Source organism: Ambystoma mexicanum, chromosome 7p (assembly GCF_040938575.1).
Source record: "Ambystoma mexicanum isolate Mex_15411 chromosome 7p, UKY_AmexF1_1, whole genome shotgun sequence".
Classification (NCBI taxonomy): Eukaryota; Metazoa; Chordata; class Amphibia; order Caudata; family Ambystomatidae; genus Ambystoma; species Ambystoma mexicanum.
Genome location: NC_090939.1, coordinates 694,971,858 through 694,990,609, shown reverse-complemented (window position 1 = coordinate 694,990,609; position 18,752 = coordinate 694,971,858). Strand labels below are relative to the sequence as shown.

The following is an 18,752-nucleotide window of genomic DNA, read 5'->3' as shown; positions in this document are numbered from 1 at the left end:
AGCCTGAAAGAGCTGCGTCATCTGCATTACACTGAAAGTTGGAGGTGAAGGCAGAGATCCTGTGGGACAGAGCGACCATGTAGGCATTGAAGAATCGGGGAGATGGGTTAGATATCTGGGGGACACCACAAGTAGAGAGAATGATAGCAGAGAGAAAAGACCCAAGTTCCATCTGGGAAGGACGGTCTGAGAAAGGAGGCGAGCCACGCCCATGGCCTGATCTGTGATCCCCAGGGTGTCACAGAGACGAGATATCAGGATGTGGTTTACTGTGTCGAAAGCAGAAGAGAGGTCACGAAGAATGAAGACAGAGGGAGTTAGTCAAGATGTGATAGCAGGTCTTCACGGGTGTTCAGAAGAGCAGTTTCCGTGCCTCTGGATGCTCTAAAGACAGACTGTTGGACATGGAGACAACCAACAGATTCAGTTTGGAGGGAAAGCTGAGAGATGGCCAACTTCTCCCGGAGTTTTCCCAGGAAGGGGGTGATGGAGATCGGGCGGTAGATTGCCGGAATGGAAGGGTCGTCGGACGTTTCTTTGAGCAGAGGGTGCACAAGAGTGCTTAAGAGAAGTGGGGAAAACTCCAGTGGCGAAAGAGGTTACAGAAGTCTGCCTAGGCTGCGGCGAGAGGGTCAATGTTGTCTTCATGGTTTTGGAAGGGCAGGGGGCCACCTGTTGGAAGAGGCTTTCATAGACTAGACTTGTCTAGAGACATCCTCGGGTGACAGGGGAGAGGGAGGAGAGGGGAGGGGGTAGCGGGGGTGGGGGGAGCCAAGAGATGTTGGTGCATGAGGGGGTGCAGAGGCGAGAGAAGTCAGAATGTCCTGTGTTTTGGCGATTTGGTGAGCAGCCATGGCCGAGCAAAGGGCCTGGGTGGGTGCAGTAGAGGATGACGCTGCAGTAGGGTTGGCCAGTTCCTTGCAGACTTTGAAAATTTTGTCTGTGTTAGATGTCATGGAGATGCAGGCTTGAATATGGACTCCTTTTGGACTTGATGAGTCTGTATTTCCTTTGAAGAAGGCTGCAGGCCAGCTTGTCAGAAGGTGCACCTGAGGATCCCCATTTCAGTTCTGCTGCTCTGCACTTGCGTTTAAGGCCAGCCAGATTGGAGTCTTACCAAGAGTTGCACTTTTTGGCAGGCTTCAGTCGGACCCTCATGATAGGGGCAAGAATGTTGAGAGTGTTGGAGATGGAAAGGTGAAGGTTAGAGAGGGCTGTGTCAGAGTGGGAGTCAGCCACAGGAGTTGAAGGAGAGTAGGTGGAGGCAAAAGGATTAACACACACCTAAATTCGAATAATGTGACACAGGTATTGCAGTACAGAAGTGGGGGCAGTGGAGGTGATGGCTTAGGGAGTGCAAATGCAATGTGAAGTTTGACCATTAAGAAAACGGCTGAGAAAGAGCAATGAGAATGAATGGAGAGGCCAAGGGAAAAGTCAAGGAAGGATGATGCAGGCAACGGAGCAACAGTAGGCACTTGCGTGATTGCAAGAGGGGGATGCCACAGTCCAAAGGCGCATGTGGGAGGTATGAAGTCTTGAGCAGCATGACTATGCCAGCAGGAATAGAAAGGCAGGCCCATTCCCAGCCAGGTACAGACAGGGGCCCAGATGTTGGCATTTGATTGTTGCCGGCTCCCGCCTCCCGGTGCCCCTAATAGGGAGAAGTATTTTCAGATAGCCAATCCGAGGGGATCGGGCGTGTAGCAGCAGGAAGGCTCTGCAGGCCTATGCAGGGCAGCCATATTGGAGAGTGGCCCATGAGTAGGAGCCCTTATTTCAACACATTGCAAAAAACCTCGAACTGCATCCAAACAACACGGATGCTTCAGCAAAAAGTAACGCTTAGCCTCTGGAAAGCCTTCTCAAGTGTATGAGCCATATTGGATGTGTCCCGCACACAGCAAACTAAGCTCAAAATTGCAAACTGCTTGTTGATTTAAGCAATGTTAGTTTGAAATTGCAGGGTGATGTGACTATGGATCTTTTTCTTTTCTTGTATAAGAGCACAAGTGGGCTTACCTTACTCTAGTGCTGGTCGGAGGGGTGTAGAGAACTGGGTGGAACTCTGGGCTCTGCAGCTTCAAACCAGTAAAATGAACTTGCTTCTGAGGTTCCTTTGTCAGAGGTGCCTGTGAGGATCATTCACCTCCTTTGAACATTCTTCACCTCCTTTGAACAGGAACCTGGGTCCAGTACAGCCAGCACAGACACAGAACTTGGTCTACAGCATTTCACCCGTATTGTGGCCTGGTGTAGCGGATAGAGTTCTCCTCTGCCTTGGGTGCCTTCTGGACAAAATACTTTGTTTTAATCGCATCGCCAGCAGCAGCGCCGCGCCATACTCACTGTTCCACGCAGCATCTCTTCGATCCGGCGCTGTCTCCATCTTTACATCGCCGAATCCCAGCACCTAAGGGGGACAAGAAACAACAAGGTGAGCAGAGAGAACAGATGGAGACAATCTCTTTAGCCGCCATATGCTTACCTGATTTTACCGCCGGAGATATAATTCTTCAGCACGCCACACCTTCTAATGCCGCACCTGTAAGATGAGGAGAAAGCAGCAAGTTTAACCCTTCGCATTATTTACCGGACAGTTTTGGGTAACAGACTTTTACCGGAGCACTTTCAACTGTCAATCTTCTTATTGGGTCAAAGCTGCAAGATAAAAGAGGAATTGGACAGGAGTGAATTCCAGACATTTTGAACTCTTACAAACTATATACTTACGGCTCTTCGCCATGACCTTTTGGAGTCAGGATTCGTCTACAACTCTTCCAATATCCAGGCCAGTGAAGTAACTGGTCATCAACGCGCCCCTGCGTGCTTCGCAGGATGGAGAGCTCATCCTTCAAGAATATAAGGTGAGATTGCTGAGAGGGCGCTTCAGAAGTGATTAGTGGGGAGGACTGGGAGTGCTATCACTTGAATCCACAAGTGGCTAAATCTATCTCTCCATTTGTAGGAGAATATTTCTACGGGCAAAGCAGACAAGATTAGGAGGGCAGATCCAATCAGTCATCGCTGCACTACGCATCACGTGGGTGGAGGCCGCAGCAGTCCGGGTCCGGCCTACGCCCCTTTGGGAGCCAGGTGAGCGTAACAGTGCTTCCATGAACCAGTGCAGTCCTCTGATACTCCACCGGAATGGGGACTTAACCAAATCCACCGCCTGACTTCTCGCTCTGCCGGGACTTGTAATGTCCCAGTGGTGCCACCGGGAAGACAGGCAGCAGATTCATTGGTCCAAGGACGATGGCAACCCGTCGGCTGCATCGGCAGGTTACCACCGTCCTCGTAATGAGGTCCATAGAGTCCATATAATATCAGCAAATCTTTCAAATCAGACTTCCAATAAAAAGTGCATTTTCACATTCCTACAGTACCAGTTTGGCTCTTCTTAGCCACACCCTAGGAGGACATTTTGTAAAAGGTTTACATTGCGTGCCATATTGATGACTGGGGCAGACACAATATTGGCGCATTTTGCAATCTGGCATTTATCTAGTGTAGTTAGTTGGAATGGGATGAGTGTTTACTACTAGTGTTATAGTGTGTGTAGTTTGATGCATTTTAGATTTTCATACTCGTAGCAACATAATGACAATTATGCATGTACACAGTGAATACAATGTGATGTGCAGCATAGCGCCTAAAGATGGGAAGCAAGGAGCTTTATATGCACATGCAAGAAGAGAAATCCGCGGATACCGAAGCCACTGTGAAGAGATGCGGTAGTCCTTAAAACACGTATCTATATGAGCATGGGGGTTTTCAAGGGAGATGTGTTTGGGACATTTTGGAAACGGGAGGTTGCATGGTGAATGCCTGAGAAGGTTGTAGACTGCAGGTCTCTAATATCTGGGGTTTGTGTAGGCCTCGGAAGCCTGGGTTGGTGAGATGAACCTTGTTTGCCCTGGAGAGTTGGTTGACTGGGGTCAAAAGGAGGAAGGCGGCGAACTGTATTTGACCAGTTGTGATAGTATCAAAGTCGTTCGAGGCCAGGGAAAAATTAAGTGCTAGTGGGTCACAGGTTTATGACTTGGTGTTGTTGTGGATAAAGGGATATATTCTTCCTGAGAACATGGGAGCTTGTTATGCAGAGACCAGGGATGTCTGGCCACATAGCAGGGTCGAATTGGGACCAGTTAGTAAACTAGGTGCAAGAGGTGCTTAAGGGCAGAGTTGGCAAATGGTTTATGGGTTTCAATTAGGTTCTCCGAAAGATGACTAGGATGTGGGCCAGAGACCATGTGGGTTGAAATGGCAGTTGCAGAAAATAGCGTGAAATGAAAAATACCAGGGACGCCAGCAAGTTTGGGAAGGTAAGATGTTTATTGCAGGTTCAAAGGAAACTTGTATATTTTACTCCCTCCTCATATAGATGTAGTGTTCTTGTAAAAGCCATGTGCATCGCCCCCGGGGTTAGAGGTCCCCGACCAGATGATACTTGTAATAAATCCGGATTGTTGTAGGTGAATAAGTTATCTTGTGATGATGTTGCGATCCACTATGGAAAGAACTCAAAAGGGGTTGTACTTGTAAATATGATCTAATGTAAATGTATGTTGAAGGGGATGGTGTTTAGGCAAATGTGTCCAATAAGTACGATTAGATTTCCCTGTATAGGGTAAGCCAATCATATATGGGCGGCTGACATTGTAATGAAGTATGTGGTAGTGTGTTAAATGTTGGAACAATGTATATAAAGTGTAACTTATGTGTATTTCGAGGAGAATCTGGTTAGTTCTGTCTCTAAGGAGTCACCTAGCCCCTCATGGCCTTTTGTATAAGATAAACGTGCTTTACTGACAAATGCGCACTCGCTTCTTGAGGTTGGCTTATTTTGGGTAGAGATCTGAGGTCCGCCCGACAATCGCCACGCGTGCTACATCCTCACTCTACTATTGTGGTTACTAGTTTGCCCTCCTATAAACTCCCAGACTACCTGTGACCTGCACCACTCTCTCTCTTCCCATTCTGAACTCGCCGTGTAGAGAGGTCAGAACGGTCAACGCGGTATCAAAGGCAGCCGAGCAGTCCATAAGAATAGATCAATGGTTCGCATGACGTGCAGAAGAGATGAAGTTGCTGACATTGAGGAGAGCGGTCTCAGAGTGCAGAGGTTGGAAGCCAGATTGAAGGAGGTCCCAGAAGTTGCGAGTATCAAGTAACTCAGTGAGTCAATTGTTCCAAATGCCTTGAGCAAGTAGTATTTAGTGTGGTAGATGACAGGACAAAAGTTGGCAGGACAGTTAGGATCAAGCCTACGGTTCTTAAGGAGAAAGATGACACTGGTGGACTTGTAGGAATGAGGGAAAAGTCGCATTGTCAAGAGAGGAGTTGAAGAGGGAACCTCAAAGCCTGCCTCCTTTCTAAAGAACTTGTTTCCTAGCACTCTACGCTACTCAATCACCCTGCTGCTCTCTCTCCCTTCCCTCACAGACTACCCTATAGCACTTTTCCATCACCCCTCCATCCTTAATTTAGAACTTCTCCACCATCCCGTTCCTATGTTATTCTGTTTTGTCCTCGGCCCTGGTTTGTTTCCACCTTCCCCCTGCAACATCTGGTCTTCAATTTACATTCGCTCGCCCCATTGTTAAGGGCGCATGTTCTCCACTCTGTTATCAGTTATTTTATATGCATTTTTGTGCAAAAGATATAGTGCTTTCCCTGTGATTTCTATACATAAATATAAATAAGTCATTATATTAAAGTTATGTCAGAGCTGGTGACTGTGTTCTGTTGCAGCAGTGTGGGGCATTATTTAAACGTAAAAAGGATTGGTTTTGCATACCATAATCAATAGCTTGTTTTCCAATGCTCTCGTGGACTCCAATTTGTGTGAGAAGCTTCTCCTGTCACCTTAAAGCATTTCTTTTCTGCAACGTTTAGATATGCATTTCTACTGGAAGAGGCAGAAGTAAATGTACAAGAATGAAAAATAAGTAACTGAAAAAAAATGCAAGTATGAGAATTACCTACAGTTTTTTTCAGTCCTCCAGACTGAGTTTCAAACTCAGCAGGAGGCAATACCTCAGCACCTGCATGGAGGTATTATTATCTCCAGAAAGTTCAGGAACTATCTTCAACGGAATAACCTCCTGATGTAATTTCTCTAGTTCCCAATGAAATCAAATGGAACTTTAGAAAGGGTACTAACCACAACTGATATTTAGGAGGACATTTTACAGTTACCAGTGATGTTAAATGATTCCTTTTGGGTGAAGTAGCCGCTGTAAAATCACCAAACCTGTAATGAGGCCCTATGTGGGGTTGGTGTTGCAGAATACAAGGGGCTAAGACTGAGGTGGAGAAAACGGCTATTTATTGGTCTGGGTAGATGGCTTAAAAGCACCAAGGGAGAGGAATGCGAAAGCTTGTCGAGGAGTTTCCGTTCACTTGGTGTGTTGAGCAGATGTGGCACAGATCTATAGTAACTCACAGGGTACAGGCTTCTCATCCTAGTAAAGTAACTTCATCGGTTGATTATTTTTTTTGTGCAAAATCTGTTTCTTGTTAGACAGTGAACTGGAAACCTCTAACTTGGTTGAGAAGCAGCTACAATGTTCTATGTAATCTGCAAGTCAAATATCTGACTTCTATCAAGAAAAATGGGCTTTAAAATATCTTGAACACTTTTGTTCCTACAGTTTCTGCCAATATCAACGTCCTTTACCTACACAACACACATGACATGCATGATGAGAATTGGGTAAACTAACAAGCTTGGGCTGTAATATAAACGTATTTATGTATAAATATTTTCAGACTGCAGTAATGTCCTTCATAGAAATCCTAAATAGTTATTCACCGAAATAGACGATTACAGATGATTCGGACTTAAAGCTATTCCAATGAAAAATAGACAGTACTTCAGTTTCACTTTCTTTATTTTGCTGCATATAGTAAATCCGATCCATTATCTCTCAATAATTGCTTACAAAAGGACTGAAGTGGAGGGTTCGATAATTTAGTCATGCTTAATCAACCCCCTTTGAAATATCTTTAACTGAGTTCAGCGGGATGGAGAGAGTGCTTGAACACTGTCCATCACTCCTCACTCTCTAGGACCTTGGGTTTTACAAATCTCTTCTCACCTGGATTGCCTCAGACCTGCAAGGTCATGCCTTTAAAATCTCATGGAATCCACAAAGCTCTGACCCCGCTTTCTCCCCATCTGCGTCCCCCAAAGATCGGTCAGTGGACCTCTGCTCTTCGTACTCTACCTTATCATGAGAAGACTTCTCAACACCCAAATTCCCTCCTTCACCTCAGCCATCTTGGAACGCATTACCAACTGACTCACTGTAATCCATCACTGAATGGGTATCTGCTGCCTCATGCTGAGCTCTTCTAAAGGGGAAGTCTTCTTTCTCCCAGCTTCCAACGCCATCCCTCACCTCTGCTTCCCACCTGACTTTCTTGCTCCCACGCCCAAGGCTTGCAACCTTGGGGTGTACTATTTGATAGTCATTCCCCATTTGCAGCAATTCCTCACTGCCTCTCCAACATTCAGAAAGTGCATCCGTTTCTTACTCGTGACGCTATGAACACTCTAATCTCCACCCTTGTGCTCAGCAAACTATACTACTGCTCTTGCCTAATCTTTGGCCTTCCTCTAATCTTTCCTCAATCTAGACAAAGTCCCCAACTTTGCTACCTACACTCTCTACAACCTAAACACCCCCACTTCTACCTTCATACACCTTGCTTTTTGGCTCTCCTTACACAACCACTCCCTTTTCAAGCTCCTTCTCAACAGTTATTGTTGCTCATCAGTACCTATCTTGTTGTATCAGTCTTCTCACCATCGCATTCCCTCTGCAGTCAACCTCACTTTCCCATAACTCCCTCCTTACACTCGCTTCAACACTTTTTTCCTACATGCCCGCTCCACTGGTAACTTCTTCCTATCACAATCAAACCCAGCCTGATTGTGGATCTCTTCAAAGCTTGGCTTAAACTCCACCTGCCAAAGAGGGAACTACCTCTGCCCTCCCCCCCCCCCCACAACACCCCCCATCATCCCTACAAGACCCCACTATTCCCTCCAGAACCGCATCATGTATTTGCATACTTGTACATTACTCCTATTTAGTTGAAGCACTTGCCCATCTAGGTTAACGTTATCTTTGTAAGTCACATGTTTCCTATATTGTTTAGCTTTGTTCCATGTCTGTGGCCCAATTTGTTCACACCTTCACAAAATGGCTCACTACTTGTGCTATTGTACTGACACCCATCCGGGGAATACCTCTGCCATCTGTAAATGTGCTTTTTAAAAAATATAAAAGGTGTTATTGTATATCATTTTTTAAATCAGAATTGGCATCTGTTAGGAAAGATTATAATTTCTCGGCTCTTTCCATAGACTTGTATGGGACACCCTATATTTTAGCTATTATCTGCTTCCTGACCAGACATTTTGAGGTAAGTAAAGCCCTCCGCTTTACTTCCCATGAGTTCTGCCCACTTTTATGGTAAAAATGATCCGCCAATGAGAATAGCAGTAGCGGGAGGCACCTTAAAGTGAAGGGTGGTTAGGATATTTTGTACCCTCATAACGTTTTCTTTTGTAACTTTGTTTATAAGTAAAATGGCTCCCGGTTGGCTTGTGGCAGCGGATATTTTTTTTCCGCCTTTTTGACTTTTTGCTCGTTCACTTTTGCAATTATCCCCAAAACGCCATTTAGAGTACCATATACTCTAAAATGGCCATACCACAAGTTCGTGATTAGCTTTTGGTCATCTTGTGACTTGGCCTTCTTTCGCCCCCCCAATGGTCCGGAATTGCCATGTATGGAAAGTCCTCTCCTGGGACACGCTCCCGCTTTCTCGGGCAAAGTGGTGGTCTGGGTTTGTGGCCAGATGTGGGGTGCTGGATCTGTTTGGGCCCAGTCCATATTCGAGCCAGAGTGAGTCTGTTGCTGGGCAGATGTGTTGGCCAGAAGCTGTCCATAATTGCAGAGTCTCTGCCAGTTTGAATGGTGCAGATCCTTACCATTGGTGGAGCTGGTGTAGACTCCAGTCCAATTCCTAGATAAAAGTAGGACTCGTGCAGCCATTCAAATCTTTGGAGCCAAGACCCCTATGAAGAAGTGCAGCCTGCTTAAGACCCGAGGACAACCATTGCAGCTGACTAAGATTGCCTCCAGCCAAGTACCGATGAGCTCTCCTCATCTCTATAAGGTACTTGTCAGTGCTTTGACTCCTGGATTGGTGGGGACAACCTGCTCCGACCCTGCTCGAGGATCCGTGCCTGGTGAGCGCCTTAATACTGGTTTCCCGGTAAAAGATTCAACAAATACATTTTGCTGCTACTACCACCACCGGGTTACATGTGATAGAGTTGGCGCTGGTATCGGAAAGAGGTTTATTTTGAGCTGGCAAGGGGGTAACTGTGGGTTTATGGGCAGTTTGGAGGCAGTTTAGAGTACTAGCTAGAATTATTGGATTTCTTCTGAAACCAGTTGAGTGTGCACCATGTCAAGTCCCTTACCCTTGAAAAGCTCTCTCGAGCTATATGTGTGAGTATTATGTTTGTGCACTGGTGGAAGACCATAAGCCCCAGAACCCCAAACCCAGTCCAAATATTCTGTAGTGCAATGCTTGAGCCTACTGAAGTATACCCTGAACCTTACCATGTTTTCTGATTTAGCATGCTGTTCTGTTTTGTACAGTAGGAGAGGGAAAGGACAGATATTGAAGACCGTCATATGGCATCAATACGATTCACCTAACGGCTGTGATGAAAGTGAAGTCACTGAGCTCAAATGAGTGACCGTGTTGCTGCAGTAGACTTACAGATGGGCTTTCATAGCGTGGTTAAACCAGGCAAGTTTAGCACAGACGATCAAAGTGTGGTTCTAGGAAAGCACTCTAATGCTTCAACTGAATTTTATTTTTTGGTACCTACGTTGACTTACAGGAACGAAACTGAGATGCTAAGGTATGCCAGAATGTAACTAATGCTGTATGTCAGTACAACACCCAGCAAAAGAATAAACGTGCAAGTTAGACTATGGCTTCTCAAGCCTTCACAGTTGCCTGGTTTCACAATTGCTCACCGGTATCCGGTAGTCATTGTGGTATGATACCATAAGCGAGGCAGATAGCTCCGGCCTTCAGTATGTCAGATTAATTGCTTCCCGTACCACATTGATTTGTACCCTCCCTTTATCTGCATTTCAGCTCACAGTGCAGTTTCCCAACTGCACAAAAGGTGCAGAAATCAGATTAGACAGCAACTCGGTGCAGCCATGAAGTTGGAAGAGCCGAAGGGGAATTTCCTCAAGAGGATAAAGAAAACAAAAATGGAAGCAGCAGATCAGATTTGGGGTGCCAATACTGCTCTTGCAGCTTGGGGTATATATCAGGGCTAATCTTTAGATGATCATTTGGGCCGGCTAGAAAGAGCAACAGGACTTCTCTCTGGGGCACAATTCACCCACACAGATATCAATATTGGCGAGATGTCTTAATACAGCTGATAAAGGAGTGGTCTCTGGATGTAGACTTCATTGGGCAACGTTGCATGGAAGAAGTAAAAGATTACCTGCACTCCGAGCTCCTCAGCATCGTGAAGATATCCTGCACAACAGCTGGCAAAAACTCCTAGGAAATGATTTAAGTATACCAGAAGAGCAGTTGCCATGAAGAGACTCCTGCCAATACAGTGGGTGGCGCTGTGGATATTTAAAGCAAAGGGGTTGTTGAAAGGAATATGGGCTCCTACCAGTAAAATCGTGCCAAACCTGTGGGCTTGATGCCACTGGGGGATGCATGGAGACATGTGGGAGGTGTGACCTCTCCGAAGTCAGGCTCTTAATTTAACCAGAGCTGCGGGGACTTCTGACTTGTGGTTAGGTATTGGTTCCAGTTGGAAATGATTTCCCTTCCAACGACCCTGGTTGAAATATATCAGTAAATAGGGCAGGTAGTATTAGTGAGAAATAGAATATGTTGCGATGGTTGAGCTGCAGGCATTGCATTAGAAGTTTTTCTAGGCAGAAGGCTGTGCATAGAATCCGTGTCTAACCCCAGCTGTTGCAATATTTGTATTACAAACTGGGACGCATCCATTTAATGTTTTCGGGCCAGTTATGGAGAGAAGCCAGTGAAACTGCAGATGGCGTTCTTCAAGATTGGGCAGAAATGGTCATGGGGGTGGACAGCCCTACGCCTTTCGCCTGAGGTCCAATCAGAAGTCCTCCGAGGCAGCCATGTTGAACCGGAATTGTTATTGCCATACATCATTTTTCCCATCTAGTAATGAAGTAGGACTAACCTTTTTATGAGGGATCCCTCTGGGCAAGGCAGGCGGTGGAAATGCCATGCCCAAAGGCCTGATCCAAACCACCTCGAACTTTAGATGGTCCGGTGTCAAGTCCTTTATATAACTTGTGGTCTGACGGGTGTGTCAGGTTAGACCGGAGGCAACGGGTTAATGGGCGGGATGCTGTCAATTTGTGTTGTGTAAGGGGGGGCATGGTATCACAAGTGAAGACAGACACAAGAGATGCAAGGTTCAAAGGTGTTTATTGAACAGCAAGGGTTGGAAAAACTCCTATCTGGCCCTATATCTAAAGATGAGCCCACACTGCCATCAAATAATAATAAGTGTAACAGTCCTAGTCATGTCCATCAACATAAAGTGGCCTATAATAAATAAACCCATGGGCTGCCCTTATAATAAATGGTCGCATGGAAAAGGTGTATGTAAAGAAAAATAAGTGTTATAACATAAAGGATCAAGATGGCCGAGTCGGCTTTCCTCCCCACTGTTGGGAAAGATTTCTCTTTATTGCACCTTTCGAGACTGGAGGTAGGAATTCTGGGAGTTGTAGTTTTTTCAAGAGGTGGTAAAATATTGTCCGAACGAGGAACGATTTAGTTTTTGTAAGATATAGGGTGTTTGTTCTCCTATGCCTCACTTTGATTATGGGTACCTGTTGGAATTGGGGAGAGGGCAACGGAACAAGACTTACAACAACCTATAAAGGTGCAGGAAGTGTTGGGTTGGGTAGGGTTGTATTGTATTGTGAAGAGGGGGATACTGCGTCTTGCCATCTGATGTCTCACCCCCACTCCCAGAGGACCCCTCACCCAAGTGATCCTCCCGCACTTGTCCACCCCCAGCGTATGGATCCAAACGGTGTCTAGATAATGAGACACCCTTTGGTTTCTCACAGTTGGGTAAGATTTTTATACTTCTGATAAATCTTCCTGACATGTGTCAACCCAAGAACATTGTGCTTGAATTTGGGGATTATTTATCCTTGTCCTTAGGTGAGTGGTAATCTTTTTTCCCCCCTCTCACCTAGTCTTTAACTCTTTTTATGGGTGACCTTTTTATGTCTCCATAGTGTATGGTTGGAGTTATAGTTTCCTATAACTTTTGGGTTTAGGCTGGATTGCCGCTTTAATGTACTTGGATGAACTACTGTTCCCAAGGGGGATTTTCATCCCCTTTACATTTTATATATAGTCGGCACACCCCACCTTATGTGGAGTGCTGGGGAGATGCAATGTATCTCCTTTCTTACTTCCCTGGTAACATTTTTGTTACAATTGCAAGTTTACTTGAATGGTTGGTGCCAGGGGTTTTACCTTGGTGACTTTTTAGTCTAATGCACAAAAGAAACACTGTCTTGCTAAAATTGTGGGCTCCTTCTGTTTTCACCATTTCTTGTTTGCTTGTTGTTTCTGAGGTCTTCCCCTACAATTCTAGGCGGGAACGACCTCAGTGGAAGTATTGTTCCACACCCAGGCTCCAGAGTGTCTTGGAAGGCAGGAATCGAGGGAGGAGTCCAAAACTCTGCAGGTCTTTATCTTTCACCATGCCTGAAAGGAACCCAGTCTCAATGGGTAGCTAGCTGTCATACTTGGACAGCCAGACCGCCCCTTTCTGTAAACTGCAGGGAGAGATTGCAGAAGTTGTGCTATATTTCCTGATAAGTACTCTTCATCTGGAAGCTGCTGACAAGTTGACCACTGGAGCTGAAACTGAAGAGGACAATGAAGAAAAGACGTCTGTAGCAATTTCCAGCAATCAGAGGGCCTGCTGTGTAACCGGAGCCTGATGCGACCCTTCCTTCCAATCTACCTGGTGGGTCCCAAACGCAACAAATCCTACCCAGAGGCTGGTGAAATCCACTAGTCTCAAGAATAGCTGCATTATGAGCCATCCTGCAACCTGCTTGTCCTTGCTGGGAAGCAATACCCTTATACACTGGGACCTCGAGCCGCCGTGTGGTGCATGGTCTTCTGAAGTCTGAATCCGTCCGAAACTTTAGTGGACACCTGCCGGATCTCCAGAGACACAATTTGAATCCCTAAAGTCCCCTCACCAGAGTGCAGGACCGAGAGAATCAGACCAGCGATATTTGTTTACCTAGCTACTGTATAAAGGCACCAAATCCACAAGAATCTGTGAAGAGACATTTGCTGGAAACCTCCTCAGACAACTGCTGCTCAAAGTTCCCATCCGGTGTCTCAGCTCTTTTGTCTCCATACCAAGAATCCAGGAACCGGGTCTTGTGCTGCTGCTTTCTGAAGGCATCCACTCAGCTCTTCTTTTCTTCTAAGGTACTCTGTGGGCTTGGGTATTAATTACCTTAAGACTGGCGTGCGTCCTGTGAGGCTGAGGGGGTGATTCGTATGGTTGGGAGTTTGCCCTCACCACTTGCCCAGGCCTAATGCTACAACACATATAGTGAGCCTTCTGTGATGTCTCTGATCACTTTAACGAACTCTGAAAGTGAATACTTACTTGTTTAAGAAGATCTCAGTCTTTGGTTTTTATCTACATTTGAGTAGCTGGAGGCTCCTTTAAAAAGTGTATAGGTCTTACGCTGATTAGCTACTGCTCTTCTGAACTTGTAAACCTCAGTTGTTTCCCTGAATTGCTTTGGTGTTTGCTATTCTAAAATAGTTTCCTAAAGTTCTTACTTACCTTGGAAAATGTATTATACACTTCTTTGAAGTATACTGGGTATAACTAGCTATTGGATAAAAGATAGTTATGTGCCAGTAGGTCAATTACTTACCTTGAAATACATTGTGTCTTAAAGTGTAATTGGGGTTTGATTTCTCTGATTTGCTTAGTGTATTCTAAAACAGTTATTGAGTGTTAATACTTACCATAGAATAGCTTAAGGCACCCCCAGAAAGTATGAGTGGTTTGACTGTCTCTGAACGGAGTTCTAAAAAGTAATGTTGCAATGGTTGGTTTATTATATGATTTCATAACCAAGTGTCACTGCATTACTGACACGGTCAACTACTCTTGAAATGCCATTTGTATTATACAAGTATATCTAACCAGATCGTATTCCCCAAGAATAGTAGATTACTATCCTGGATGTATAAGTTTGACTCACCTTGACTTGCTACTTGCGCCTCTATATAAGGTTATACCTTGATTTGCATACCATAGGTATTGAGTTGTTTTTTTATGATTGTGTTTATATGATGATGTAGTACATAACCAAGAATTATCTTGGTCTACCTGTATTTAAATAAACCCTTTAGTTGGGCGGTATCCCGGTGCTATTTTCCCCGTGATACCGCCCAACGTTATTAGCGTTACCGCTACTTGGTCCTACGCTATTAGTGGTGGATCACGAGTAGCAGTTGAGCAAGCCCCATTCCCCATTGTGTCCATTGGACCCAATGGGAGTTTCATGGCGCTATTTGCGCCGGCACAATTAGAGCCACGATAATAGTACCCCAAACCGGCATTAAATGGAGATTTTTACTTCCTGCAGAAAGCTGGTGGTAAAACTCCCATTTAATGCCCAACTCATAATGGGGCCAACCCTTTAATGCTGCGTTAATAGCGTTACCGCCTCATTTAAAGGTTAAGGCCAAACTTGCGATGTTGCCCATAGTGTTTCAGTGTTTCTTTGGACCATATGTATGCTACAATTCTTTGTACCAAGCTGCAGCCCTCGCTCCCTCATAAAATGAGCCTGGCTGCTTTGTCCATGCTACCACATTCTCAAGTGGTATAGCCTTCTACTAAGAGTGGAGCTTATGTACTGCCTCAGATGTATGGTTTTATGAAGCCCTTAGTTGGACTTCAGAAAAACTGTTCTATCAGTTTGTCTTGCAAGCAAACTAATAAATCGCCTTTTGTTTTTCCATCATCTAAAATAGTCTGATTACTGATGGTTTGGTCACAGGTGGTCTTGTTTGCATTATGTCTGCATATAGCAAATGCATCTGTGGCTCCGCTTTATTGTTCAGTATATAAACAATTCAAACAGACTAAAGTTGTGATTGCATGCAGGGGAATGCCACTGTTGGCACTTAGTGCGTTATTAGATCCCCTGCATGCAACGTTCTACTTTCACATAGACTCTCCCAACAGCTATCTATCTCTAACCTCAGGAGCACCCACCCACGTGTCGGACTGCTACTGGGCTGCTTAGTCGAGCATTGCCAGCCACCCCAGTCTTAGAATGGCAAACATGCACACACGCATCTAAGCTAATCCCCTAGAATCTCTAACCACATCGACTACGGTCAACAAGGGCGTTAACAAAATACAATTCAATAACTGAGCGCACAAGGAAAGAGTACTGTGAGAATGGAGTTTTAGGGGGACTTGCTTGTCTTCTTCAGGAGGGAGAGCGAATGAGGGGTACTAGGTGTCATGGCTGTCGAGCGGCGGATGGAAGCAGAGTGCCGCAGGAATAACCCAGCTGGAGGAGGCGAGGAATGTAGGGATCGCCCAGTCAGTGTTGCAGACGACGGGAGGGGTGAGGGCTGTACAGTGCATGGCGGCGGCCACGACGAGACAGCTCATCAACAAGGGAAACGGGGGCAGGGCCTGTCTTTATGAAAAATTAGCAACAGCAGGGATGGCGTCCCAGACCCTGAAAGGGGTGTAGTAGGGACGGGCTCATGACAAAACAAACACCCAGGAATGGTCAGGATGTCCCGGGGAAGGATTGTTGCTTGGGGAAGGCAGAGTATAAAAACGGTCGAAGCTACACTGGGTGATTCATGCTCCATCTCTTGCAGATGGAGGATCGTTCCTGAGAGGACTTCCCACTGGAGTGGACTTTCCCAATGATCCCTAGAGGAAGCATCCAGAGAGGAAGATTGCACCCTTACCCTTATAGGGGTGTTAACAGAAGGAGCAACCCTGGTGAAGTAACCAGACCTATGCATTCCTGATTAGATATTTCAAGGGCCCTAATAAAGAGCTTTGAACCAGCTATCCGGACTCCTATTGTCTCTATCCTACAAAGGGTCTCTATCCTATGAGTACATACAAGAGAAATCACATTTACTCTTTCAGTTTTGTGGCAAATATAAAGGGTTTCTGCAAATTAAGCTTTGCAGATGCCATTTACAGTGGATTCCAGCAAATATCATGCAGTCGTAAAACTAAATGGGTTTACAGGGAGAGCAGGAATGAGGAGTAAACTTATTTCCCCCTCCTGTTTCTCTCCCTGCCTCCAAAATAATGTTTAAAACGCTGCAGAGCAATAAAACTAGTGTTAAAACTTGTTAGCCTTAAACGCCATGTTTTACACTTAATTTACTGTACTGCAACTTTTCGATTGAGTCCCAGTTAGTAAATTCCGCTCATTCTGTAAGCCAATCGCCTATGAGAAAGGGGAGGGTGACAAATAGCACTTGGCTGCTTTACATAAAATCAAAGAGTATCTTGGAAACACAAAAATGACCACAGATTTGTATATTTGAGCAATATGTCTGTGATTGTGATTTAAGGTAAAGCCGATTTGATCACGTTCAGAAGCAGGCTTAGGGTGAGTTTTGTGAAAAGTAAAAATCCACACCAACAGTAAAATGTCTGCAAACCATGAAACGCACATTCTCATTCGGACAGCCTTTCCTTTTGGATCCGAGGCTTGGTCTGGCCTGCTTGATAAGCAGATGTCTATTCTTAGCTCCCCCCCCCTGGCAATTGAGATGGGTGGGATGGAATGTTTGGGGGGAAAGGTCATATTCCATATTTTGAGGTAGTCCGGACATTCTTTAATTTCCTGGTAGTTCTTTCCTTGGGCCTGCGTGCAATACTTTTCCATTGTTTTGACTGCTGTGACAATCATGAACTTGAATCCAATCCCATCTGTATATGGTTGTTAATGGACTACGAGTACAGTCTTCACTGAGGTAAGTAAATTATAGTTTTATTTTCATATACACAGTATAAATGTTGCATGCTGTGCCTTTATTAATTCAGACAATTGTATTGCAATTATAATGATATAAACTTTTCCAGGGACTTGATCTTCATATGGAGTAAGCTGCAGATCAAATCCAACTCGTCAAAAGAAGTATTTGTCCATCGGTGTTATCAGTTGCTTAGGACAGCAACAAATATCAGAGTAATTTTTCCCTTCATGAAAACTATCATTAATGAAGTAAGTTTACTTTCAGCATCTTGTTATGATCTGTATTAAATGAAAAATGTGTCTAGTGTGTAAAAACAGTGTGCCTGGAATATTAACTAAAGCCTGCTTAGAAGATTCTCTTATTCGATTTTGCTCTATTTCAAAGCAGATGTTGGTTGCAAGCTAGTTGGTATTGAACTATGCATCTTTTGCAGTCCTCTTTTGCAGTTGCCCAATACAGTATGCAGGCAAGTCAGCCAGTGAATAGGAAAAATTACATTGACTGGACAGGTATTTCTTAGTATTCAAGGGTTGCCTTTGCCTGGAGCACAATACATCACACTTCACACAGGCTTTGGTGCTGTTAGCCCACTATGCTGGTGAATGATCCTGTGTAAAACCTGAGCAACATTATATTGGGATAGATTTTATCACACCTTCTGGTTACTGGTTCAAGACAAAACCTTTAGTCTGTGCACAGGGCAACCAACACGTTTATCCAAACTCTGAATAGCAACGAGACAGCATTTGGCTGCACCCTTAGGAGGGATGCGTGCTGGTACTAAGGTAAAGTTAGTTCAACACAAGCCCACATTAAATATTCCACACAGTATATAAAGACAAAATATATACTCCTCCTACATCCTACCCCGTTTGCTCCATATTTTTGGGGCCATTTTGTCCTTAGGCACAGGACCAGAGTACTTTTTTGTAACACCCAAAAATGCAGCGCTTTTATTTTTAAGCAATGGACCCACCTTACTAAGCCCTGCCAAAGCCTCACCGATCAGTCCTTTATCTGCAAAGTCGGGATTGGACATGCAGTAGCACCTGCGGGTACATTTTTCCTGCCTTTTTATTTATTTTGCTGATCCTTGGCTAGGAAGATCATCATGGCAGCCCACTGGATTCCTGGAGACAAACACTGGTTTCTAGACTGACACCTATTCCTCAAATACAGCCATGTCAATCATCAGAGGATCTTTTCTTTGTGAAATTTCAATTGCTGATTGTTAGGCAGAATTGCGTGCAGTACCCTCTGGGACCACCACATACAATTAGGACTTTGGTATAAGTCTGTACTACACGGTTTGTGGTAGCGAGCTGAGCAGCCAGGCTTATCTCAAGCGGGAATGTGAGCAGTACAAGGATGTTACACAGAGGTCTTTCAATCACAGTGGTTCAAATAGACACTTGCACTCAAGGTTTCTTGGTAAAACACTTACTCATTTATTAAACCATCATTTAGAAAACATTCACTAGTAGGCAACTTAATATTATACACCAATATACTTCAATACCAAACCAATACGTTTCTGAGTAAATTAGGCTCCCCTGAAATAGGAGCAAAATGGCATTTCAGTTACTTTC

General features: G+C 44.8%; 1 protein-coding gene across 3 annotated transcripts in view; it reads left to right on the top strand.

Moving 5' to 3' along the window:
- The window catches only part of ZNF654 (zinc finger protein 654), a 389,308-nt gene that overhangs the window by 352,482 nt on the left and 18,074 nt on the right, over positions 1-18,752 (top strand). For all 3 annotated transcript variants that reach the window (XM_069636777.1, XM_069636778.1, XM_069636776.1), the window contains exon 7: positions 17,270-17,411. In XM_069636777.1, the coding sequence (XP_069492878.1) occupies positions 17,270-17,411 (142 nt within the window). The remainder of the gene's footprint in view (positions 1-17,269; positions 17,412-18,752) is intronic.